The 26765-nt window shown below is 45.5% G+C and overlaps 1 protein-coding gene across 1 annotated transcript in view; it reads left to right on the top strand.

The window, feature by feature from the left end:
* The window catches only part of ZNRF3 (zinc and ring finger 3), a gene marked incomplete at both ends in the record, with an annotated part of 145359 nt that extends 118594 nt beyond the window's left edge, over nt 1-26765 (top strand). Inside the window, 8 exons of the mRNA XM_084253218.1 lie at nt 18290-18364; nt 18761-18892; nt 20244-20354; nt 21406-21573; nt 22678-22780; nt 23514-25223; nt 25906-25960; nt 26705-26765. Coding sequence (XP_084109344.1) covers nt 18290-18364; nt 18761-18892; nt 20244-20354; nt 21406-21573; nt 22678-22780; nt 23514-25223; nt 25906-25960; nt 26705-26765 — 2415 coding nt within the window. The remainder of the gene's footprint in view (nt 1-18289; nt 18365-18760; nt 18893-20243; nt 20355-21405; nt 21574-22677; nt 22781-23513; nt 25224-25905; nt 25961-26704) is intronic.

Genomic DNA, 26765 nt, shown 5'->3' with positions numbered 1-26765 from the left:
ACTTGCCCAAGGGCATCTATTTAATAAATGATAGAATGAGGAATAAAAATAATCCCTTCAGGCCACTGGGCTCCCCTGACTGAGGAGCAGTAGCAAGTACAGACACCTCCCCCACATCCCTGTAATCCTTATGCTGATGTAATATTCTCTGATCGACACTGACCTGGAATCTGCCTCCTTCCAGAGTCCATTAAACCTCCAGTCTAACTTTCCCATTCATCCAGATTCATGGAGAGTAGATTTGTTTTAGACTACTAAGACAGTCTTAGATATTAGATTATTTTGCTCGGTCCAGATTTTTTAAAACTGGCTTTGGACTTTTACTGTGTTAACTAAAATCAACAGCATTCATATGATGGAGTTACTTGTGTCATAAGCTTTGCTTTTTACCAAGAAAGGCAATAATGGGAAAAGATTATTTGTGGATTCGCTCCCTACCCATTAAAAAAAAACTATTGAAGCATAATGGACACACAATAAACTGCACATATTTAAAGTGTGTAATTTAGTAAGTTTTGGCCTACACCGCCACCACAATCAAGATAATGAACATATCCAAGTTCCTTCATGACTCTTTGAAGTCCCTCATCTATCCACTCTGTTCTTCTCCAGCTCCCTAACAACCAGTACAGAGTTTTATGTGAATTAAAACATACATATTCCTTAATCTGGCTTCTTTCACTCAGCATAATTATTTAGAGATTCATCCATGTTGGTTGCGTAAGTAGTTTCCTTTTTACTACTTTTTAAATTTTAAGAAATTGGAACACTGCTTTTTTTTTACTCTGAACTTGTGCCAGAACTATTGAAGTTACCTACAAATTGTACATTAACTAACTAATGCCAGTGATGAGTTAATCTATAACTTCATCTGTTAGCTGTTAACGTGACCCCCAAACCTAACCTTCTCTTGGCTGTTAGGCCCTGATCCTGGGCACACTTTCTCCTGAGGCTAAAACTGAAGTAGGACTGTGGGGCTTGGAATCCAGTATTTCTGAACTTTGGTTGGTCTCTACCTATCATTGTATCTTGGTATAGCAGTATCTCCATGATATCATGAAAATAGGGCTGTATGTGTGAGAGTCTGACCAGCAGGATAGCAGGGGTGGGGCACTCTGTTAAAAAGCTCTGGCTTCAGTACACTCTGTGTTTTATAAATTTGAGTTATACAAATGTCCTAATCCCAGAGATGCAAACTCGGTATATGGGGGGAAATTAGAGGGCTTCTTTTGTTGTTACAGAAGTACTCAGTTTAGCATTTTTTTTTAAATAATGAACTCAGTTGGCACATTTGGAATGCTCATGAGTTACACTTCAAGTCTCCTCTTTTCTAAACTAACTATAATGCTAGCAACTCCATTATAGTCAATTTTCTTTTGTTCACCAGTTGGTTTTTGGAAAATTCTTTACTTAAAAGCTTGACTTCAAATTCCTGGTATAGAATTGTTCAAGTCAAGATTGCTTGAAATAATACACAAAATATTTATGCTTTTACCTAGTAGGCTCCAGTTAGTATTATATGCCAGTTATTTTTGGAAAACTAACGTTGGATTCCCCTAAGTTTTGATTTTCCATAAAAACCAAAATGTAGACATGACAGAACTTAATGGACTGTGAAGAAGTGGGGGCAGGGTTGACAGGATGCAGTCAGCGCTGAGTTGAATGCCCTTCCCTGCTGCCAGCATACTCTGACCTCAGGAAGTCACTGCATCCTTTGAAACCTAGGACATGCGACTAGGTGCTCTTTAATCCCATTCCAGGACTGAGAGACACTTAATTCAGGTGGACCATAGGCCAGGTCCCTGTTGCCTAAGAGACCTCCCTTGTCACTCTGCACAAGGACAGCCAGGGCTCATCAGGAAGGCCGCATTGGCTCCCAGACCAGAGAAATAGGCTCAGTCTCTTCTGAATTTGGTTTGCCAGTCCTTCCAAATATCCCAGCCACCTGGAGTCTATGCATTTTGATTTCTTCAACCAGCCAGTTCCCCAGATCTGCCAGAATGTTGGATGTCTCTTGAGTCAGTGTTGGCATACTCTGCAATTATCTGCTTATTTGGTGGTGGTGGTGGGGGTGTTATATAGCACTTGTAGTTTTAGCTCTCTCCACTTACCCACAAGCCAGACTGCCAAACCCCTGGATCATAAAACAAAACATAAGCACCTGGATCATGACCCAGCTCTTTTCCTGTTCTTCTTTTGAGACTTCCCCAACAGGAAAGGCTCTGGGTAATTGATAGAGATTATCCCTGATTCCCTTAATGTAACCTTTTTACTCTTTCCTTTTCCTGGGATTAAACTGTTCCTTTGCAAGAAGTCCTTTTCTTAATGACACAGTCATCGACCTATTATTGACCAAAGGAAGTGATCTGGCCCAACTCCACCTTTCTGTGGCTCAGTTGTCTCCATTATAATGACTTTTAAGTCATTAATTGTTATTGCTGTTGTTTCAATTTTTTGCACTGTTAAAGACTATCAAACTATACTTTAAAATTAATCTTCCATATTGAAACTATAATTACCCATACATTTGTTATTGGATATGAAGGTTCATATTGAGTAGTTACTTTAATATCTGCTGAGTGAGGGTTCAGAGGCAGCATGCTTGCATTGTTGAGGTGTGCTGTTCACAAGATGACAAGTTGAGGTCTGACGTAAAGTGGAGACACATGGATCATGTCAGCAGGCACCTTTCTTCCCTTACTCCCTTTATTCAAGGAGTGTTTACTGCTGTTTGGGCAGAATCTGTAGTGTGACTGGAGCTCCATGTGGAGAGGGATTAGACTTTTTAAAGACTGATCTTTTTGGATCAGGATAGATGTTCAGTAAATATTATCTAAATTAATAAATCCTGGGAAAAGTCACTTACAGCTAAGCCTTTTGCCTGGAAGCACCTAGCCACCAAACTGAGCTTTCCATAGGGATTAAAGGAACCCCTTCCAGAGAAAAAGAAATTTTAGTAATTCAAAAATGTCAGTAAACCTGCTTGGATGCTGTGTACCAAAAACTAACCTGGGGAACATGCTGACTGCTACCAAGAGAAGGGGTAGGCAGTGCATAGAGGTCGATGTTTATAACAGCCTCATGAATGGAGTCCAATGCAGAATCAAATATCCAACCAAGTGGCACCTCTTGCAAACCTCTCCCCTTCGTGGTGTTACAGGGAGAGGGCAACCCCAGGACTCCCAAATCTGCCTGCTCTAAATAGGTTCTGCCATCTACCACATTAAAACAAAACATATAAGACCTTTAATGGAAAGGAACTTTAATACAATTAGTGTGCAAGACAGAAAAGACAAAGAATATAGTTTCCAAAACAAGCACCCAAAGTTACCCATCCCCTCATGGGTAAATGCCCAGCCAAACAGGATTGGCCCAAAGCAAGGCCCAAAAGCCCGCCACAAGTCTAAAGCATCTTTCAGCAGGGACCCATAGAAAAGGATCAGAAACAGTCAGACAATTCTGGGAAGAAAAGAGCAAAATCAAAATCAAGATAAAAGTTGCCATTGTCAACCTCCGCATGGACTCTCACCCACATCTGTTTTAACCAATCCAGGACCAAGAAGCAAGTGCAGCATCTTCACATGTCTCTCTACCCCGTGTGCCTCCTCCGGGTCTCCTTCTTGCTCTCCATCCTGCTTCTTTCTTACCCCAGTCTCCTCCAGCTTCTTCTCCCTGCTCAACTCCACACTCCTTTGGGTGGGGCATGGAACCTGGAACCTCCCCTTTTCCTAGGGAACACCCGGTTATAGTGGTGGTTGGTATATCTGCAATGTATGCCACCTCAGCCAGAGCCTTGTGTGCCCAGCTCCTAAAAGCCTTCCCTTCCTCTTCATCAGGCAACTTGGTCTTCATGAAGCCCTTCCTGACCACACCAGTCATTAACATGTCACTCCCATCCAAGTTCAGTCTATTCTTGAAAGGTGGGCCACCATCCTTCAAGGTGGTCCCATATAGTTGAGCTCCTGGTCCACTTGTTTCCCTTGTTGGTCTAGCTTTTTCTGTGACTCTGTAGATTGCAAACTCTGCATAAAACAGACAGGAACTCAACCCCTGGCTTCCCCACCACCACCCCACCACAACCACCCTCCCACACACACACTGCTTTCAGCCCACTCTCACCAGCACAACTGGGACAGTGGACTTAAGAGGGGAAGTACTATAGCTGCAAGCCTGACACCTGGTAGGGATACCTGAGAGCATCTTTTTCCTTAGCTAGTGTCCATTGTTGGCCTGAGAAGGGTGAGCTCTTCTCTTCCCCTGCCATCATCATCACCACTATAAGAACTGTTTATTGAGCATGAGAATTGGAATGCATTTGGGAAAAATAAGACTATAGGTTCAACACAGTCTTCAGCCCATTGGTCTGTAAAAATGGGATTCTAGAGCTTATTCTTTGAAGTAAACACTAAAATATGCCCTTTGCAGGAGTGACTTAGTTATATTCTGTAGCCTAACTCATGACTTCAGATGCTGCAATATCCCATCCTCACACCTCTGTCACCAGAATTAGTCCTAATGGCCAAAACTATCATGGCGTTGTAGAGAAGTGGATATTAGTTGGGCAGTTGGCAAGTTCTGTGACTTAATTAACTCCGGTTTAGTTCAAGAAAGCATGTGTTTTGTGAAGATTAATGGAAATTAAACTTGAAAATGGTGTCCTTGAGATTTCTCACCTTTCCAAATTTTCATTCTTTATAATTCTCTCACCACAGAAGATTCTTCTGGACTTGCATTTTGTTGCTCTATCCTACAGGCAGTAGAGAACCATGTTTAAGTTCCTGGGACCCCTAAGGAATAGAGGACAAAGCCTAAGGAGCCAGAAGGTCCTTTGGTGTAAACTCTCAAAACCTGACCTATGTGGGAGAGATAATTGCTCTTATGCCAATTGCCCTTGGCCCTACCATTTCTGAATCCCCTCCCTGGGCCAACTACTGCCTGCTGATTGGGTTCCAGGTGCCTGACTAGAGACTGGCAATACTTTGGTAGTTACTGGCCTGGAGACCTTTGATTGTGAGGGACTCAGACCAGACACCAGAAGAAATACAAGTTTATTGTCTTGAGGCACATTTTTCTCTTTAATGAGGGCTTTCTTTCAGTCTGAGTTAGAATAGCATAAGTGAGTTTCTGGAAACCAAATAGTGTAGCTGAAAAAGAATTTTGCAATTCTAAGAAGGGAGGAACAAGGTTTTGATGAATTGGGTTTAAGAAGCACACCTCCGCCCACCCTCTCTGCTCTAACCTCTTAGGATCTTGTGGCTGTGTCTAAGAACCAGGGCAAGTCAAACTGCAGGGGCCAATTCCACCTCCAGCTCAGTGCTCCTCAGTCTCTGATCTCCCAGTGCCTGTGAAGTCTGTCCTGATAGTATCATTCCCCTTATAAGGTGACCAAATGGACGTAGCGAAAGGCTTTAGTCTTATCTGCTCACAGTCAGAGCTGGTAATGTGAGCCAGAATTTCACTCCAAGCTGTGCGAAGGGACATCTCTTCCCCCTGCCCTTTCCCCATGGCAGTGCTAAAAGAACCTAGGTTGGCCTTCCCTTTCGCAGGTCACCTTCAGGCTGTGTTCTTCTTCAAGGCCACCTTTGTTGGGGGTGTCATAAAAATTATTATGCACTCCGATAATAATAGCAGGCCTGAGAGATACCTTATGATTCTGGAGAAAGAAGAGATTGATTTGGTTATGTTACTATTAGACTTGAATTTAGAAACCCCCATGATGACACGAATATTTCTGTAGCCTGGGATTAATGGAGAAAGACTGCAGTTAAATGTGAGCTATTTGGTGACTGTGTGACCATGGACAAATTAACCTCTTGGGGCCTCCATGGTGGCCTAGGGGTTAAGGCTCAGCGCTGTCACCCCTGAGGCCTGAGTTCTATCCCCAGCCAGGGAGCTGACCCACATGGCTCAGCAGACCTCTCCTGTGTTACCTGCTGCTCTGCTCAACGTGGATTTCAGTGGATCTGCCTCTTCTGTTCCCCACCTGTGTCTCTGGGGAAACCTCTCACCTCCCTGCACCCCAGTTCTATGCAAAAAAATAAATAAAATCTTTTTTTAAAAAAAGAAAAATAAATAACCTCTGAGCCATCAGCAATAAAATGGGGATCTTTACCACCTTGCCTGCAAAGTTGTGCAGATTCATTGCCATTTGAAAGCAAATTCCTTTGCCTCATATTGCTTGTGGTGCTGGTTAGCATCAGTGCCCACACCAGTCCTACTGAGCCAGGACAGAGGGGCCCCAAAAATGTACATTTGACAGTCATCCCAGAGGCTTCATGCAAGTCTGGGCTCAGTGACTGGATTTCCATCCTACCTGAATTTTAATACTAACTGGGGGACCTTTAGAAAAATGCAGCTGCCTGAGTTTCATTCCACTTTGATGAAATTGTCATATCTGGAGGTAATTTTTCTATTTTCCCTGTTGCCTCCCCAGGGAGCCAAAGGGTGCCCCTGCTGGGTGACTCTAGCAGTGAGCTCAGCCCTGAGAGCCTGCTTTCCACTCTCATCTGGGAATGGAAGCCATGGGGTCTTCCGTCCTTTGCAGACACTGTTGCTCCTTGTTTAAGCCCCATTCCACCACCTAATTAACACTTGTTTATGTTAAACAAGTGTTAGTTGCCATATGTTGAGAAGGGGGTGGTCCTTTTTGAAGTTTCTAGTTGCTGACTTTTATAAGATTTGGCCTGGTGTGGAACTTCTGGAAACTCAACCCAAGATCTCAGTTACTAACAAGTTTCTTCCAAAAGTTTCTCTTCGAAGCAAAGCCATTTCATGAAATACCCTACTGCAGACGTTTTTTTCCCTATAACATCCCTTCATCCAGCAGTGGTGATGGGAAGGAGGGTGTGGACAGACTTCCTAGGTTTTTGATGCTTTTTATCAGGTGTTAAAACAAAGAGAATCATTGTGTTCCTTGGAACTGGTCTAAATGTCTATGTTTAAGATTAAGATCTAGGGAAATGCATTTCCGCTTGACACCCAGTATTTTCTGATTGTGAAAAGGGTACCAACCTGTGTAATGGCGCCGTGACACGGCCTCGGACTCCAGCCTCTCCTGTCGGTTCCTTTAATTAGGAGAAATTAAGTGGAGCTGCTACATATTTTCAAAATAAATAACACTGTTTAAACTTAGGCAGCTTTAACCACTAACCTAACCGCTGAATTCTCGCTGCTACATGTCTTCTAAATAGATCAGCATAATCTTAAGTAGGACTTAAAATGCATCATCTTCGTTCAGAAGCTCAGAACCCGCAGCCGACAGGAGCCTTTGGAGGCTTAATGACTTTAATTATGGCGAGAAATACCTTCTGATGGTGGGAGGGGCGCGGCTGGCCGGGTAGGGTCAGAGGAGGCCGGGTGGGGAGCCCGCCCCCAAAGGCAGGCCCCTCTGGTGGTGGGAGGGACTGGGGGGCGTGGAGAAGCAGAGGGGGCGGACCTTGGGGGAGGGCGTGGATAAGCCGACTTAGGGAGGAGGGGAGAGGCCGAAGGGGGGTGGAAGGGGAGGAGGGACCCGGGGGCAGGCCGCGGGCCTCAGAGTTCTGAGCCGTGTTTGTGGCTTCAGAGCTTTGATCTACTGCCAGGGAAACCTGGAAGGTCAGGCCGGGCTGCAGCCAAGCCCTGGAGCTAGGAGCCGAGTGGAGCGGGCACGACTGCCTCACCCCACCACCCCACTCCCTGCTCCGCTTTACCCCTTTGTGGCGGTTTTTTGTGTTGATCTCCTTTAGGCCGGGGATTATGGGCTCCAAGTGCTGAAAGTAAACTAGCCAGCCTACAAAAGTTTGGTTGGGTAAAATCATTGTGTTTTAAAAGAAGTCAGGTTTAAAAAAAAAAAAGGTTATTTTTTAAGTTGTGTACAACCTCTTTTATCCCACTCTCTCTGCCCTAGTGGTTTCTGGGTGTTGGGGTCCTTTCCCCCTCACTTATTCTGACATCCACCCCCTTTTTGGCACCAGGATTTTCTCACCGGTTGCCCATGTGCTGGGGTGTGTGACCTCATTTCCTATGGAATGAAAGGTTTCTGTTGGAAAACAGCACTCTTGGTGAGACGGGCCTTACAAGCCCCCTTGCCTGGAGAGAGTGTCCGCTGTCATGCAGTGACTCATGCTTCAGGGAACAGCAGCTGACCAGAATGTTCAAGAGCCTGGTGCCTGGGTGGTCACTATTAAGTGAAGAACATGGGGGAGGAGGAAAGGAAAAAGTGAGGAGTGAGGGTTTAAAATCCACTTAGCGCCTCCAGAGGGAGGGGCATAAATGGCCCTGTGAGACTGTTTGGACTGGGTAGGACCAACCAAGAGAGACTGGTGGGCGTTGGGCGTGACTAGTGCCTGGGACTGGCTGCTTGGTCTAGGTCCCTGTTAACAGTTCCTCACCCCTCCCTGACCACAAGAGCAAGCCCTGGGGCAGTGGCTACATAAGCACGGCTTGTTATTGCCTCCCTACATTCCTGGCAATGGTGTGCTCAGGCCTTACTTAGGTCAATGTGCTTTTCAAGCTTGTGCTTTGCTCTTATTGCCCCAAATGAGGGCATCATTGAGTTGGGGGGTTAGGCAATCTGCTGCCACTTCACCCAGAGAGCTAAGTTCTAATCTTCACACCAGGTCAGGAATGCAGACCAATGTCAGTGGGCTTTCCCAGTATGTGCACTGTTTGGTGCAGGCCCTCCTTCTTCACAGGTTTCAGGGTAAACTTCGCCAGTCTCTTAGACTCAAGAAAAACCAAGATTCCTAGTGATAATGAGAGAAAACTAAAAGCCTACAGTCTGTTCTTGTGGATGTGCCCAAGAATAGACATTTGGTCACTTTGGTGAGGTTTCTAAAAGGGTGCTTTCCTCCCCAGTGTGGAAGGAACAAACACTACAAGTGCATTGGCTTGTTTTCTAAGAGCTTTGACTTCCAGAGTTGTGCTCACGCAAAGGTCTGGGACCTGATATCAGATCCATGTGGCAGTCATCTGGGGTTTGCAAGAGGCAATAAATAATGAACTTACTAACCTACCAGTTAATAAGAAACCAAATCCTAAAAATCTGAAGTAGGTAGAGACTGAAGTTCCAAGAAGAGCTAGTAGAGAATGGACATTCTCAATTTAAGAGTCAAAGGAAACAGGATGAGATCAGGTGGCCTGGAGCAAGCTACTGGCTGTGCTTGGAGTAGCAAGCCTAGGGTGTTTGATGCTCACCCCAAGGGCAAAAGCTGGTCCTTTTTAGGTTAATCAGCAAGCATTTATTGGCCATTTACCCTGTGCCAGGCCCTTTGATGGATTCTGGGAATTCAGCAGGAAAGAAATTTGACACATTGGCTGCTTTCCAATAAGGAAGACACTTCAGTAAACAGTTCCAGTATGATGTCATAAGAGTGCAATCGTGGAGCACAGAGTCAGGCCACAGGCAACAAACAGTAGTGTGGCACAAATAAACTGAGTAAGAGTGAGAAGTCTTAAAGACAAGCTCTTGGGGTAGGGAGAGGTGGTATGTTAGTATGTCCCTTGAGGGGAAGGATGTACTACACCATTGAAGAACTAACAGAAGCTCAGCCTAGTTATACTAGGGCAGTTGGTGGTGGGGTAGGGGTAAATTGGAGTGTTGAATTTGCGGTGAACAATAGGGAGGTCACATCTTACCCAAAGAACAGTATGGTAGCCTTTTGAGGAGGGCAGTGCATGTCAGATCTGTGATTTACAAAGGTGCCCCTGCTGCACCGGGACCACATTGGTGGTGGGCAGAATAGGGAACCCCCAAGAGAGAATGTTGTTGTGACTCACATGAGAAGGCTGGTGTCCTGGATGGAATGACAGCAGTGGGGATAGAAATTGATGGATTGATTTGGAGGCTAGACTCTGCAAAACTCAGTAAGCACTTGAATGTAGAAGTGAAGGCAAAGGACTGTGTGTGGTTTGACATGGCTCCTGAGGAGGCTGGCAGGTACCTCTCTGAGGTGGGAACCCAGGTTGTAGGAAGGTAAGGATTAGATGAAGGATAGGCTCATGACAAGACCCCATGCACCCATATCAGCCTGAGAAAGAAATGACCCTCAATATGCAGGACAGTACTTTGCTCTGGGAGTAGCCACAGAGGGGACTTGGGGACCAAGCTGAAGCAGAATGCTGATGTGATGTCAAGTCATGAGAGCCAAACCCTCAGACTCTGGTGCCATTTTGTATTCTCCACAACTGTGGCTTCTGCCACCTTGGGTCATACAGCTGTATCAGTGGGTCAGAGGAGAACCACAAGTGAACCCTCTTTTTGGTAAGATGAGAAAGACCTCAGTACCCTCACCTTCCTCGCTAAACAAGATCTTTCATCCTGGCACAGCAGCAAGTGTGTAATAACATACTTCTAGAAGGTCTTGGCATGTATCATTCTTGGGTTGCTTTGCATAAAGTCGACCCTATTGAAGTAGTTGTCCAATTGACCTATATGATTAAATGTTGTGTTTTTGTTTTTTTTTTTTTTTTTTGCCACTAACCATTTCATTTAAATTGTGTTGTATTTCTTCGTAATTGTTTTCCATATCAAAATGTGGATTTCTGTCACATCCTTTTAGCCTTCTTTATACCCATGAGTTAGAGTAAGGGAGTGATTAGGGTGTAATACTCCTCTCAGCACAGTGTTGGCTTCCAAAACATCTCCCATGAGAGGCGTTGCTGCAAAAAAGATTCTGTGTCCAAAAAGATTTTAGGATGTCAAGTAGATAAAAGTGGCTAGCATACTGAAGTGCTCTGCAAGTGTCAGCAGTTAACTCTGGGATATGCAGCTTTTCTCCAAGTGTACTGACCAGGAAAATGAACCATCTCCTGATATGCACTTTGGGAAAAGCTACTATAGAGACATGGAATATGTGATCTGATGTTGGTAATTTCTTAATGATTTACCTTTGGCACTAACATTCAGACTATTCCTTCTGACTCTCCTTCTGACTCTGCTGGCTTGGTGAGGACAGGGGTCTGCTACATTGCCATTCAGTGCTATCTGTATCCCCAGGGCCTAGCACACTGTTTAATTACTACTGTTGTACTACTAAATTAATAAATGGCAATACAAATTGAATTAAACTCTTTTCCTGCCTACCTATCACGTTAATTGTTGAGTATGATGACACCCAGGCTGTCTGCTTTGTTAGGCTTCATGGGGCACACAGATTGGTTAACACAGTCTATCTTCTGGCTGCATTAAACCCATGAGGGCAGGTAGCCTAGCTCTCAAGCAATGCATTTGCATGTAAAATGTCTATGCCTTTGACTCAACAGGACCTCTTGCAGTAATATTTTAAGATAGGTGCCATCAGAATGTGAGTATAAGAATAAAAATAGAGGGCCTCCCCGGTGGTGCAGTGGTTGAGTGCTGGGTTGCGAAGCTGCCCTCAGCCTCTGCAGCGCCGGTTCAATCCCTGGCCGCTGGGCGAGGGTCCCACATGGCGCACAGACCTCTCCTGCCGCCCACTGCTCCCCTCAGCAGTGTACTTCGTCAGTCTGCCTGCTCTGCTCTGCTCCCCGCTCTGACTCTGGTGACTTCTCTCACCCTCCCGTGCTTCTGACTGTACCCAGTGCTTGTATTAAAAAAAAAAAAAAGGGAATAAAAATAGACTATTGTTTATAATAGAAAAAAATATAGAAATCTCCTCAATGCCTATCATTATAACCATATAATGGAATAAGTTGTGGTTGGTAAGAAGTAGGAACATTTTTCTACATCACTGTGTATAACACTGTTCAGTAAATTCTCAGTGGGGAAACAGCAGAGTACCGAATAGTATATGCATTCTATTTATTTTTAAGTATGTTTTGATATGTGAGTATACATACATGTTTTTTATTCCTGCTAGTGTATGGGTTAGAAAAATGAAAGGATATAAACCATAGTTATAGTATAAAACTGGGATTTGGAGATGGGTAATATGTGAGGAGTTCTTTTGTTACAAAGTTCATCTCCAAAAAGGAGGAGAGAGCATTAAAAGGGTACCATTTTCCCACCCCCACTTATATCCAGTTGTCTTGAATTATAAGTCCCAGCATGCCGTGAATCAAACTTCTGAATGGCAGCAACTGGGAAGGAGCAAGGTAGATATATATAGAGAGAGGTGGAATGAAGGAGTGAAAAGAGGTAAGTAGAGACACTTAACAAAAGATATTTGGAAGCAATGTGGATGGCTGAATGACATGTCGAGTGAAATTTTAGCCTTTTTACAAAGACATTGGCAGCTGTTATCTTGACCCCACAGTGACTATGTGGTATATTTTGAATTTCGGGTTTTCCCTTCTATCCCAGTTTTCTGAGACCTGCCTAAACCCTTTCTTGTAGTTCCCCACCAGAATGTACCTTAGACTTACCACAAGTTTTTGGGCCTCAGCCACTCTGCTTCGAGCCGAACCTGTTTGGCTGGGCATATGCCCACGAGGGGATGGGTAATTTTTGGAGTTTTACTGGAAATTTTTATTTGAAATCTTTTTCTCTCTTTCTCTATGCACATCAATTCTACTTACAGTCTTTCACACACACTGCTTCCTTTGCCTTTGTGTGTTTGAATGGCCAGACCACTTTTGTGGACTCCAGTTTGGGGTCACTGGGTACTTCTCTCTTAGTCACATGCTAGCACATTGCTTTCAATTTCTGTTTTGTTTTGTTTTTTAAATATTTATTTTTATTTATGCATGCAAGAACTGGGGTGTAGATCAGCGGTGTGGGGGGTGAGAGGATTCAACAGAGACAGAGTGGGGAGCAGAACAGGCAGATCTACTGAAATACACTGCTGAGGGTAGCATCAGGGAAGACAGGAGAGGTCGTCTGTGGATGGACCTCATGCTACAGTGGCTGGTGATAGCTTGATAGTACTGGGACTTAACCCCTGAACCACCAGGGAGTCCCCTGCTTTCAATTTTTGAATGATTTCTAATTTTTCATACCAAGCACATATTACTTTTATAAACAACAAAAACATTAAATATGGTTTAATTTTGCAGGAAAATGAAAAATGGTAAGTGGCAGAGGAGAAATCCTAAGAGATATTAGAGCTCAGAGAGGTAATAAAGTCACTTTTGGCAATAGAAAAGCACTTAACCGATTTTATGGCAGGGATCTTGAATCAGCAAGGGTAGGTGTGATCAGCTCTGTAGTATCTTTTTACATGTGAATTGTACAGTTATTTTCAGACTAACTTCCTGATTGATCCCTACCAGCTCACCAATAGACCACTGTTGAAGTTCAATCTATTGACAATTTGTTTTTATATTGTCTGTGCCTCTTGTCATTAATGCAGATTAAGATTTGAGTGAATATTTAAGGAGGATCATTAACATGCTGTGTGGATTGTATTAAAATTCTAATAATCTTCACATTCTTTGGCACTTGATCTTCCATCTTAAGGAAAGCAGAAAAGTAGTGAAATTTATTCAGTGTAGCATTCATTATAATAAAAACTTGAATAACCCAAATATCTAAAATGTATGAATGAGTAAAATGTTTACAAAGAATTTTTAATGATTTGTTGAAAGTTTACACTAAGTGCGAAGAAACAAAACAATGCAAAAGTATTCAATAGAGGCCCCAAAAAAGTTCACTTGGAGTACTCTTGTCAGAACTTCCTGTGACAGGTTGAGCACACTTAAGCACTAACAATCCAACTTTCTTGATTATCCTATGGACAGGAGTTTGGGGGAAAATTGTTTTTTTTTTTTACATTGCTTGGATTATATCCAATTAAGGTTCTAGTCTGTCAGCTTTCCTACAATAAAGGTTAGGCACACTGGGGATGCTACATCCAAGTGTTCAACAAAAGAACAGATAAACAACAGGCAAAAGAAGGAATCTGTGCCCCAGGGAGTAGGTGTCAGGGTAGAACCAAACCCCAGATCAAATCTGGGTGTGACTGCACGTAGCAAGAAACGTGCCAGATCCATTCCTGATGGAAATCCCTGAATTTAATTAAATCCCTGAATTTAATTAAAATTGAAACAGACTCTAGGTTTTAAGTTTACCTGCAAAGTGGTAACAGTACTATTTTCATCAGAATGCTCCAGTCACATCTGGAAATTCTAGACTCAAATCATATTGATAGGAGCACCTCCTTAGCAGGGGATATCACATCCACCTCCGGGGAACAATACCCCAAGAGTATGGTCCCAAGCAGACTTTCATTTAAAACAAACATGCATTGAATAACAATGAGTTTTGCACTGCAGTAAGTGTCCATCACCGTAGGACCCTGTCTTTTAAGAGCTGACATTTTGTAGTTCTCAAAATGTCAGTCTAAAGATGTTTGCACCTTAGATTCTTGTCTCAGTGTCTGTGGGCATTGTCTAGTCTTGGGTCTTACAGGCCTGGAAAGACAATTAATAGAAGAACCATGGTAAACTTTTTATTCCACATTTGCTAATGGGCTTCTGGTCATCTTCTGGCCGATATCTACCTGCCCTAGCCCGAACGAAGTGGTAAAGGTAATGAAAGATGTAAAAGTACCTGTGTGGTAGGAAATACCTATGTGGTAGAGTGGAGGGGGAACGACATGCAGAAGTCCTGCTTCTGGGAGGTCTTGCTGAGCCATTTTAGCTGCTTTCTGCTGCTTATACCCTTCTCATGCTTGTCTTTCTGCTCTAGTCTATGCACAATCCCAAGGTTACTGCCCTCTCCAACACAGCCCAGTGTACCAGTGACCTTCATACAGCAACATCTGCCAGGCTGCATCTTTTCACTCCTTTTTTTGAAATAGCCTTGGAAATGAGGTGTGTGACTTTGTAAAGATTGCATTTCTAGCAGTCACAGGACTAGTAATCTCCCAACTATGGTTAAGATTTGTTTGAAATCATATTCTTGCCAAAGGTAAAATGATAAATGATGTATGAAAATTAGTTCAAGAAATATGTCTCATCAAATTTTAAACAGAAAATGTGAAGAAAGGGGGTGTCAGCAAGCAGTGCTCTGTGTTTTGTTTTTAATTTGCTTGGAGAATAGCACAATAAAGGTCTCGTTTTCTTTCTTTTTTTTTTTTTAATATTTAAAAGAGCAGCTTTGATAGAGAGCGGGACAGAAGAGTAAAAGACACTTGCATAGTCAGAAACGGGCAGGAAGAGCTGCCCTGAAGGAACAGGTTTGCTAAGAAAGGCCTGACTGGTCGCAGGTGGGCAACCTGGAGGAGAGCGGCCTCCGCTGAGGGAGGTCAGTGAAGAGAAGTCCCGGCAGATACAGGTCACGGACAGGCAGGGAGCTGTTGCCCTGCAGAGGGACAGAGTTGGTGAAAAGAGGCACCTGCATAGTCACAGGTGGGCAGTGGGATTGCTGCCAAGGTCTCATTTTCTAACTATGGATTATTCATGTCCTATTTTAATCCTAAACAGACTCTTGAGAGGTTAGTTCCCAACAGGATCCTGAGTTAATTCCCCTCCTATCCAATCCTGTATGTACAGGAAACGCAACCTTATTATAATAGCAACTTAACATCAAACTATTTTTTTTTAATTTATTTATTTATGCAATACAAGAACTGGGGTACAGGCCAGAGGTGCAGAGGGTGAGAGGATTCACCAGAGACAGAATGGGGAGCAAAGCAGGCGGATTGACTGAAATACACTGTTGAGGGGAGCAGGGGCAAGACAGAAGAGGTCTGCTGCACCATGTAGGTCATCTCCCTGGCTGGGGATTGAATTTGTGCTGCAATAGCTGCAGATTGCTTCGTGGCACTGATGCTTAACCCCTTGCGCCAACCAGGGAGGCCCCATCAAACAATTATTAAAGCAAATCAATTGTGAGAATTAGCATTTTCTTAAGCAAAATATTTGTACTTGGATCCTCTACATTAGCCTGGTTGGCTGCGTCTGAAATCAAGTTGTAAGCAAGATTAAAACACCTTATTCTCAGCTTGGGTCTATTCACCAGAAAACTGCTCACCCCTCCTAGATTTTTATAAAAATGCCTTTTGTGCATGTCCCAAATGAGTCATGCCTCACCTCCAAATCCTCAAGACTTTATGTGGTGCAGGGAAGCCTGAAAACACAGAAGGCCATGTGGCTGAAGGCACAGCACTACCCCAGGTCCTGCAGCATATTCTCCCATGACCACTAGACTTTGCAGGTGTACCAGTATCAAAATTGGAGGTGCTGGGTGCTCCCCATCAAGACTATTCTGAATGCATAGTCCCCTCAGCTGCTCTTTGATGAACTTGATCATGGTATGAGTGCCAAATAAATGAAAGAGGTCTTGTTTATTACCTTGCTTTCAGTGCTGTTCCTTTGGATCCTTCTATATCTAGGAAAAGAATTTGTGAAAAAGACCTACCTAAGTAGAAGACACAAGCACCTCCTTGCCAAAGGAGTCTGTGCCTCTAAATAGTTTTGTGGGGGAAAGTGGTACCACCTGACCTCACTGTGCCATTACGTCCTCTCTTGCTGGAGAGGTGATAGGTCTTTCTGCATTGTTCTGCACGGTCTGTTGCCACTTGATAGACTGGCTAGGATTAGGAACTGAAGGAGCCCTAGTCATAATAACAGAGCATCCTTCCTTTTACAGGTGGAGAAACTGAGGCTTAGAGAGATTGGGTGACTTGTCCATCATTGTCATGGTGTCAGTGGCAGAGCCAGGCATAGCTCCCAAGAGTCACTCCTGACTGTAAGCGCTGTAGTGATGAAAGGAGATAGTGTGGACAATCAGCGGAGGAGACTCTAAATACATTGACTCTCAGTTCAACAAGAAAGAATCCCCAGCAGAACAATGGCAATTTCTGCAGCAAGGCACCCAGGATGCCCGGATTTTTTAAGTTGCCCAGATTACAGTATTCTTGAGGATTGTTTGACACAAAGTACAGGAAATGGTCTTGTAAAAGCTGTGTGATAAGACTGCCCTCTAGTGGTCTGCTGGAACCATTCGTCTAACCACTTTCTCTTCTACTTAAATTCAGTGTTACTTCCTTACACTGCATCCATGTGGTTGAATTTTTTTTTTTTTAAATATTTATTTATTTATTTATACAAGCACTGGGTACAGTCAGAAGCGCGGGAGGGTAAGAGAATTCACCAGAGCCAGAGCTGGGAGCAGAACAGGCAGAAGGACCGAGGTACACTGCTTAGCGGAGCAGCGGGCGCTGCAGGAGAGGTCTGCGCGCCATGTGGGACCCTCCCCAGTGGCCGGGGATCAAACCGGCACTGCAGAGGCTGCAGGCAGCTTTGCAGCCCAGTGCTCAACCGCTGCGCCATCCGTGAGGCCCTAGTTGATTATTCTTAAGGAAGGAATTAGGTTTTATTCTTTCTCAAGCATTCTGGTCCATCAAGACTTTTGAACTCTGAGCACTGTCACTTGCCTTGTCAAACTTAGGAGGCTTGTTTTTTGTGTTTTGGTTGTTTTGCCCCCGCATTAGAGGATTCTCTTATTTCCCTAACAAGATTCAGGCTCCTAAAAGAAAGGGTTATAGCTTATGTCTTGTTCTTCTATAGCTTCTACTTTGTTGTCCACTGAGGTGAACATGAAATTTGATGATTCATCGGGCTAGAAAGGAGTCCTTTCTCCCCAAAAAGAATTCTGTCTCTTTTTATTTGTTCCCGAAACATTCTAATCTGATCTCTGTGATCAATAGTTCCCCAAGTGGTTGAATCATCAGAATTCCTTAGCAAACTCAGAACTCAGTTTCCTAGGCCTTACTCCAACCCTGCTGAATCAGTCTCTGTGGTTTGTGCCAGGAAATCTGCTTTACAAACTTCCCAAGTGGTTTTTGTTGTGTAGCCAGGTTTGTCAGCCAACTGCTCTAAATCCCCATTTACAATTCTTCCTTATAGCTTTTCCCTCTGACGGCATCTCCAAAGTTCTTAGGCCTGTTAGTTATTAAAATTGACCATTTTGAGATTCCTTAAGAAATATTCATTATGCATTCTAAATGTGGTGCTGGGTGACATGGGAAGGAAGAAGGACCACAAGAGAAGGACCAAAGGCATTTACTTTGCTTGCCAGTAGTTCTGTGTTCATAGCAGAAAATACTGAAACCAATACCTCTATGCTGACTAGGCAGGTTGTTGATTTATAGTTTGTTTTTAATGTTTACGCTGGATAGGAAAACAAATGTTAATTGAGTACCCAGTTAATTATTTTCACTATTCTAAGTCACGTGGTGTCAGGATAACCATACAAGGTAGGTGGCATCTCTCACTTTTTCACAGGTTCCTGGACAGTTGAGGCTTAGGAAAGTTATATGACTTGTCCAAAGTCACATAAGTTGATAACTGTCAGAGTCTGAATTTCAAATCCATGTCTAATTTCCAAAGCCAGCTTTGGACATGTAAGAGGATGAGGGTGCCAACTTGCTCTTTTTCACTCTGCCAGGCCAAGCGAGCAGTGCAGCGGGGAGCCACTGCAGTCATCTTTGATGTGTCTGAAAACCCAGAAGCTATCGACCAGGTAAGCTCCTCTGGCCACACCAATGCTCCCTGGGAGAGTCCTTTAGTTAGTTTGGCTTGTCACAATCATGTCACCCAGGGCCTCTGTAGTTGGTCGACGTTAGACGCCCAGGTGTGGACATCACACTTGAAGGCAAATATATTGAGAGGGGATAGGAAGTCAGGGCCTGGGAGGCATTTTCAAAGACCCTTCTTGACCTTTAGCCTTACCCAGTCTATCCTAAAACAACTATCACCCTCAACTTTGCCCTTCTGGGAGCTCCAAGACTGTTATGCTCAAGAAGTTAGAGAATTTCCGAGTGGGTATTTGGTATTCTTTGCCTCCAGCCTTTCTTTTTCTGTCCTGCTTCTGATGGTACTCTAGTCTTAATAACCAGGGCTCTCTCTTCTTCCTTAGCTAAACCAAGGCTCAGAAGACCCACTCAAGAGGCCAGTGGTATATGTGAAGGGCGCAGATGCCATCAAACTGATGAATATCGTCAACAAGCAGAAAGTGGCCCGAGCAAGGATTCAGCACCGCCCTCCCCGAGTAAGCCTCTGCCTGTTCCGGCCACACTCTGCACCTTCTCTGCATCCTGTGCTTTTATTTTCTTTGGGCTTTGGGCTTTTGTGTTCCTGTCTTCTTTCTATCTAGAATGCCAGTGCTCCCCAGGTTCCTGCAGATTTAGATCAGATATGAGGCTGAAGACCTGGAGAAATTTTATCTGTGTTCCTTTGGAGAGGATTTGAAAAATCCTACCAGAAATACATGATTTGTGCCAAGATATCTCTGGTCTCTTCCACCCTGCACCCCCTCTTGGTAATCTCTTTTCCTTCATTCTCTTCTGTCCCATCTCCCATTAAAGGCTAACTGAGGAGGATGACAAGGAAGGAATATTCCAGTAGGTAGCTTCCCATTCGACCTAGAGTAGAGAAAAAGATCTATGCTTCCTTCTTTCTCAAGGGTGAAAGATAAGGAAACCCCCTAACTTAATATTTGAGTCTGGAAAAGTTAGCTTTTAGCTGGGATTGAATTCCATGACTTCCAGGTAGTTAATAAATAGTTTTGAGGCTTCTCTTAAATGTATCAAAGAGACATCACTGGCCATTTACTCTTGACTGGTATCTTCTGCCCAAACTTCAGTTTTCAAATGCTAGAAATCTGAGAAAGGTGCTCCATTTATGGTTTATTGCCTCCCCACAAATATTGGAATGTTCACATATAAGATGGTTTTTTGCATGCACAAAATATTTGGATACCCACAGTATTCAGTTAGCAAAGCTCTATTCCCATTGGCTGAATGCATGTCCTAGATGAAGTGGTTTCAAGGTTTTTGGAGGCAGTGTGCTGTGAGGAGAAAGGTAAGAACTACAACTAGAGATCGTCTGTGGAAAATTGACTTACTGGCTTCTTTTTAAAGGAAAAAAGAGCACTTTGGTAAATATGACTCATTGTAGTGGAAGCTGATATTTGGGGAAGCAGCATACAATTTTCTGAGTTGTTGTAAACCGTTAATTATATGGTTAGTAATCACTGTTCCCTCAAAACATGACACTCACTCCTTTGTCCCATAAATGTGATATTTGTGTTTATTTGGAAGGGCCTCTCCTACCCACTACAGCAAAGTTTGTGCAATTCCTCAGGGAACTAAGCTTTTGAAGATTCTCTTGGCTTTCAGAAGGTCTGGCTGAAACTGCTGCAGGCCTCCCCCAAGTCCATGCCGCAGGTACCAGCTAGACCTGGATAATATGCCAGTGTGTATGTTAGCAGAACCCCAGGAGTTTCCTGCAGACCAGGGGAAACACACCCCTGTTACCCCATCCTTATTCCAACCAGAGTCCCTACAGCCCATGTGCTGATCCCCAGGCTGAGGAGCCATTGTGTCTGTGTTCTATTCCAGCAACCCACTGAATACTTTGACATGGGGATTTTCCTGGCTTTCTTTGTCGTGGTCTCCTTGGTGTGCCTCATCCTCCTTGTCAAAATCAAGCTGAAGCAACGACGCAGTCAGGTAATATCTCAGAGCAGCCTGCAAACAGTGATCCACTTTGCCTTATTACTGGTGAAAACCAAGGATGGGGCCTGAGCTCTGCAGCTTGTTCCCAGTGGTCTAGAATTAGCAAAGATGGAGAAAAACAAAGTAAAGCTTATAACATTGTGCCTTCTGTGTTCCAAAAGAGCCAGCCCTGCAAAGGCTGAGTATTAGAAAAGTTTCCACCTAGGATTCCCCCCGCCAAAAAAAAAAAGTTTAAATGTTATGTGGAGACCTAGAGCCTTAATCCTCATATAAGATATGATCTGGAAGAAAAAAAAAAAAAGATATGATTTGGAGACCAGCAACATCAGCATCACCTGGGAGCTTGGAAGAAATGCAGATTTCAGACCCCACCCCAAACCTGCTGAATCCAAATTCGCATCTGCTAAACTCTCCCGGTAGTTTTCCATTAACAGAGTTACCACTCTTGTACCCCGGATGTCACTTCACTTAGAGCTTATAAGAATGAAGAATCTGTGTGTGGCGCATGGTGAAGAAATAAGCAGGAATCTAGATATTAAAATGTGTAGCTGGATGACAGACAGTGGTCTGAAAAGAGAGAGGGTGGTCCGTGGGAGGCAATCTGTTGAGAAGAGAAGCATCGAGTTCTCACAGGGCTTGAGTGCCACCACTAGTAGAACAGTAGCCTGCATTTATTGAGCTCATCTGATTTGTCAGGTTCTGAGCCCTCACACACTGTCTCATGTACCATCAGAGCTTTCTTCATAAAAGAAAGTAAATGAGATTAAAAACAGGGCCTGGCATTGTTGTGGCAGGGTCAAGTAATTGAGCTCTGCAGCACTGCCACTTGGGAAAAACTTGGGTTGATATCATGAACACTCAGGCTGGGGAAAAAAAATCTATGCTTGTGGCAGTCTGAATTTTTTTAGTAATTTTCAAATCTATTCTGATCTGCATGGAGACTAGTGTTTACCTAGCCAGGAGCATCGAGTGCTGTGGCCCTGGGGGTGTCTACCACTTGTTGATACATCCTAGACCCTAACATGCACCACATTTTCCCACACAGAATTCCATGAACAGACTGGCCGTGCAGGCTCTAGAGAAAATGGAAACCAGAAAGTTCAACTCCAAGAGCAAGGGGCGCCGGGACGGGAGCTGTGGAGCCCTGGATACACTCAGTAGCAGCTCCACATCCGACTGTGCCATCTGCCTTGAGAAGTACATCGACGGAGAGGTAACAGCAGAGCCCATCTGGGTGAAATGATGGACATGTCAGCAGAGGTGCCCAGGACCTACAAGGAGAGGGACGATGTCCTTTTCCCACAGCTTTTCAAAAGCTAGAGGACTTAATCTCTTTCTAGACAGAAGCCTGTGTACACACACAATATATGCAATTTGAGTTGCCCAAAATTCAGATTTAATTGCAGACCACTGTTATGTAGACTGCTAGGTGAAAAATGAGTTTTTTCAGAGGCCTTTCAAGTGTCAGTCATGCACAGTATCTAGGTGCAGACTGCCTAGGTTCTAATCCTGGCCCACGCAGGTTCAAGCTTTTGATCTTGGCAAAGTGACTTGATCATTCTTGGTGCATGTGCTTGTGACATGGACCCAAGACTGACCTGCTTTCCAGGTGCTCACACGTTACATGAGAAAATGCAGGTAAACCTCTTGGCACACCATCAAGTACAGTATTAGGTGTTAGTATTAGTTTGAATAGCATTGTGTCTAACTGGTTAGAGAATGGATAAGCAGCAAAATTAGCAAATTTGGAGGGTACTTGGGCTCAGGAACTCTAGAGGTAGTTCTACCTCCAAAAGAGAACTCCGTTACCTCCTCTCCACATAGGTTGCTGTGTTATAAACCTATGTGCCCCTGGCGTGAGGTTCAGGATCCAGTGAAGAAGACAGTTGAGTTTTGCCCCTTTGCTATCCTACTGTCAGTCCAGTTTCCTGGGCATTTTTTCTTCTCATCCTCATTTGGGGCACCCAGAGCTGTCTTAGAGTATACTTAGCTCTCTCTCCACCCATCCACACTGGCACAAGGCTTCCCCTATGTGAGGCATGAATGTGAGTGCCCTTCAGGGTCAAGAAAAGGGCCTCTTCTGTGCTTCCTTCCTAGCCCTGAGGACTGTGGTAGTGGCTGGTTGATGGGTCCTGGAGCTAACCTATAAATAGAACTGAGGAGGAAGGTGGGAAGGGAACCTCTGGACACTGGCATGGTGAACACAGCTCCTCAGCGCATGCTGCATTCTGAAGGAAGAAGCATATGCAGGGCTGAGGGCAGAACTGTCTTCCACTGTACCATTACTTCAGGCTGTGTGTCCTCTCTCCCTCCCCAGGAGCTTCGGGTTATCCCCTGTACTCACCGCTTTCATAGGAAGTGCGTGGATCCTTGGCTTCTGCAGCACCACACCTGCCCCCACTGTCGCCACAACATCATAGGTAATTGTCACCTGCCTCAGTCATTACTGAAGAGTCACTTTCCCTACCCAGTGTCATAACAAGAACGTGACATGCTGCAAGCTGGTAAGCGAGCAAAACCTCTGCAGACTTCCTCTCTGGACTAGGAGGCGTGGGGACCTTGAGTTTTGGGGGGTCCTCATGCCTCCAGACCCTTAAGAGAATTGCCTTGAGTTCAAGTTTTGGTTTTCACATGAACCAACTTCCTGACCTTAGACAAAGCATCTGGCCCCTTAAGATCACAGTCTCTTTAGTGGAAATGAAGTGGTGATGCTTATCTATCGCCAACCCCAAGGGGTTGTTATTCTCAGGGCCACAAGAGACAATGGGAGTTGGGAGGGTTGTGATGTTGATCCTGCGTCACTGTGGTATTGAACGTAGAGGGCAGGAATGTAAGGTACACTCCAAGCAGCTGTTTTTTCCAAGAAGAAGAACACCTTTCATCTTGGTGTCTGTGTTGCTCTCTGCAAACTCCCGATGGTGCCTTTGACAGGCAGAACAGAAGGAGATGGGCCTTTAGAGGAGTGATCAGTTGCCAAACAGAAAAATAGCTCAACTTCTAACAATACAGTTGAGTTGTGTCATGGCTTAGAATGGGCCAGAGTCATGAGACTGAGTACCTTGGCATTGACCAAAACTGTTGCTTTAGTCTTCACCCTTTTGCGCCTAGCACCAAAGTGCTCATCCCTGCTGACTGTTTTCCTCCTCTCCCTAGAGCAAAAGGGAAACCCAAGCACCGTTTGTGTGGAGACCGGCAACCTGGCACGTGGCCGGCAGCAGAGAGTGATTTTGCCGGTACACTACCCTGGCCGCGTGCACAGGACCAATGCTATCCCAGCCTACCCAACGAGAACAAGCATGGATTCCCATGGGAACCCTGTCACGCTGCTGACTGTGGACCATCATGGGGAGCAGAGCCTCTATTCGCCTCAGACCCCCGCGTACATCCGCGGCTACCCACCCCTCCACCTGGACCACACCTTGGCCCCTCACCGCTGTGGTCTGGAGCACCGGGCCTACTCACCAGCCCACCCCTTCCGCAGGCCCAAGTTCAGTGGCCGCAGCTTCTCCAAGGCAGCTTGCTTCTCCCAGTACGAGACCATGTACCAACACTACTACTTCCAGGGCCTCAGCTACCCTGAGCAGGAGAGTCCAGCCCCACCCAGCCTTGCTCCCAGGGGCCAGTCCCGTGCCTTTCCCCCAAATGGCAGCGGCAGCCTGCTCTTCCCCACCATGGTGCACATGGCCCCACCCTCCCACCTGGAGAGTGGCAGCACATCCAGCTTTAGCTGCTACCATGGCCATCGCTCTGTGTGCAGTGGCTACCTGGCTGACTGCCCAGGCAGTGACAGCAGCAGCAGCAGCAGCTCTGGCCAGTGTCATTGCTCCTCCAGTGACTCTGTGGTGGACTGCACTGAGGTCAGCAACCAGGGCGTGTATGGGAGTTGCTCCACCTTCCGCAGCTCCCTTAGCAGCGACTATGATCCCTTCATCTACCGCAGCCGGAGCCCCTGCCGTGCTAGTGACGTGGGGGGCTCAGGCAGCTCAAACCGGGGACCTATCATGCATCTAGAGGGCTCCCCACCACCTGAGGAGTTCCTGACAACCCACAGTCAAGGTGCTGGGCGGGGAGAACCTTGGCCTGGCCCTGCCTCTCCCTCTGGGGACCAGCTGTCCACCTGCAGCCTGGAAATGAACTATAGCAGCAACTCCTCCCTGGAGCACAGGGGGCCCAATAGCTCTACCTCAGAAGTGGGGCTGGAGGCTTCTCCTGGGACCATCCCAGACCTCAGGAGGACCTGGAAGGGGGCCCGTGAGGGGCCATCATGTGCCTGCTGCTGTGAGCCCCAGCCATCTGCACTGGAGCCTGGCAGAGGAGCAGCTGGGGGCAGCACCTTGTTCCTGGGCACCCCCCTCTGTGAAGGCTGTGGCCCTACAGGTGGGGAATCACAGCCTGGAAGCTCCCAGGGCCTGTATAGCCTTCACCCAGACCATTTGCCCAGGACAGATGGGGTGAAATATGAGGGCCTGCCCTGCTGCTTCTATGAAGAGAAGCAGGTGGCCCACACTGGTGGAGGAGGCAGTGGCTGCTACACTGAGGACTGCTCGGTGAGCGTGCAGTACACACTCAGCCAGGAGCCCTCGCCCAGCTGCCACCCAGGCGCCCGGGACCTGAGCCAACGCATCCCCATCATTCCGGAGGATGTGGACTGTGACTTAGGCCTGCCTTCGGACTGCCAAGGGACCCACAACATTGGCCACTGGGGTGGGACACTGGGCATAAATGCCCTTTGGCCCCACAGGGGCCTGGGAGCTTCCCAGGAAGAAGAGCAGGTTCTGTGTTGCCCTGCCAGGGCTAGCTTCCCCAGTGCCCTCCAGGACACTCAGGAGTCCAGTGCCATGGCTGCTGAAGCTACAGGTGAGAGCAGGAGATGACAGTAGACAGAGTAGAAATTCCCACTGGGACCTCTTCTCTCTCCACAGTCGTTTTCTGAGTGACTTCCTTTGAGCCATTGGCTTAAACATTGTACCTGATAACTTCCAAGTCTTTCTTACCCGGCCCTTCCTCTGAGTTCCATACCACCTGGGCCTACTACTTCCAGGATTCTGTGACACGCCTCTTCCTCCCAACCTCTCCCCCATCCCTGACTCCCGCCCCACCTCTTAAGTGTCCCAGCCTATCATATCAACAGGACCACTCATATTTGTCCCTCTACACCCTTCTCCAAGACTCCCCAACCAGATGCTCAGGCCCAAAGCCCACATAACATCCCTGTGTCTGCCCTGCCTCTCACAGTGTCCAGGGCTTTTCAACTTATTTGTGAAGACCACAGGTGCTTGTTTTCCCCCCAGAACAGTAAATTAAATTCCAAAAAAAATGAAACTTAGCAAAAGACGCAAAATACAAGCCCAGAATTTTTATTACTTGATTCAGCACACATTGTCAAATTGCTATAAATTTTCTGCACATTTTGTCTCAGAAATAAACAGCATGCAGTTCAGCACCTTTTTGTAGCACTGTGACAAAGGCTACCTCCAAAGTATATCCAAAATTTACCAACTTTGCCTCCCCAGCTACTCTCCTCAGATGCATTTTCTCTCTCCAGGGGAGGACAGTAGCTTTCTGACTGGTCTCCTGTTGCTGGCCTTGCCTTCAATTCTGTATGAGGACCACAGCGACCTCTTCTGAAACATGTCTATGCCTTTACATTAGAAAACCCTTGGATGACTTGGCATTTCCTTTAGAATTTAAAAAATGTAAACTTACCCAGTTCTATATGAACTGGCCTTCAGGGCTACACCTGCCTGACCACCTCCTACTGCTCTCTTTGCTTGCTACATTAGCTCCCTGTGGCCTCCATCTTATTCCTCCAACACACCAAGCTCGTTCCAGCTTGCAGACCTCTCTGCTGCTGCTTTCCTCCAGATCTCAGTGGAGTGATACCAGTCAGGCCCCTCCAGGGTCACTCGCACCCTCTGTGGACTTCTCGTGTTATCACGGTCTGAAATTACTTTGTCTTCAGATCTGGAAACTCTGAGGGGGTCTTCTAGACTGCTGCTCTTCCCAGTGTCTGCAGTAGTGCCTCACACACATCTTTTCTGCAGAATATGTTCATGGTACCTTTCAGAAGGTTTTAAACTTAACATATGAGGGAGACTGACTCACTAGGTAGCACCTATGCTCTCAGCCCAGAACGAGAAACTTTCAGAAAAGGACTCTACCGCTTTGTATATACAGTCCATCCATTGGGAACTGTCATTTCCTGGAAACTGAAATGGGCACCCAGTTCCCTTGCCTCGTCCCTGCAGGTTGTACCTGAAGCCTGCGGTGCCAGCTACCTCCCCTGATAATTGTTCTTTCTCTCCCAGGACAGAAATCTAACCCAGCTGACGGTGGCCCGGGAGCCTGAGCTCAGAAGGAAATCTTATGTGGAAATGGGAACTATACGGTGACTCCAAACTCTGA

The sequence above is a fragment of the Talpa europaea genome (genome assembly GCF_964194135.1).
Source record: "Talpa europaea genome assembly, chromosome: 14".
NCBI lineage: Eukaryota > Metazoa > Chordata > Mammalia > Eulipotyphla > Talpidae > Talpa > Talpa europaea.
Note: the sequence above shows the minus strand (reverse complement) of the source record. Positions and strands in the feature narration are given on the sequence as shown.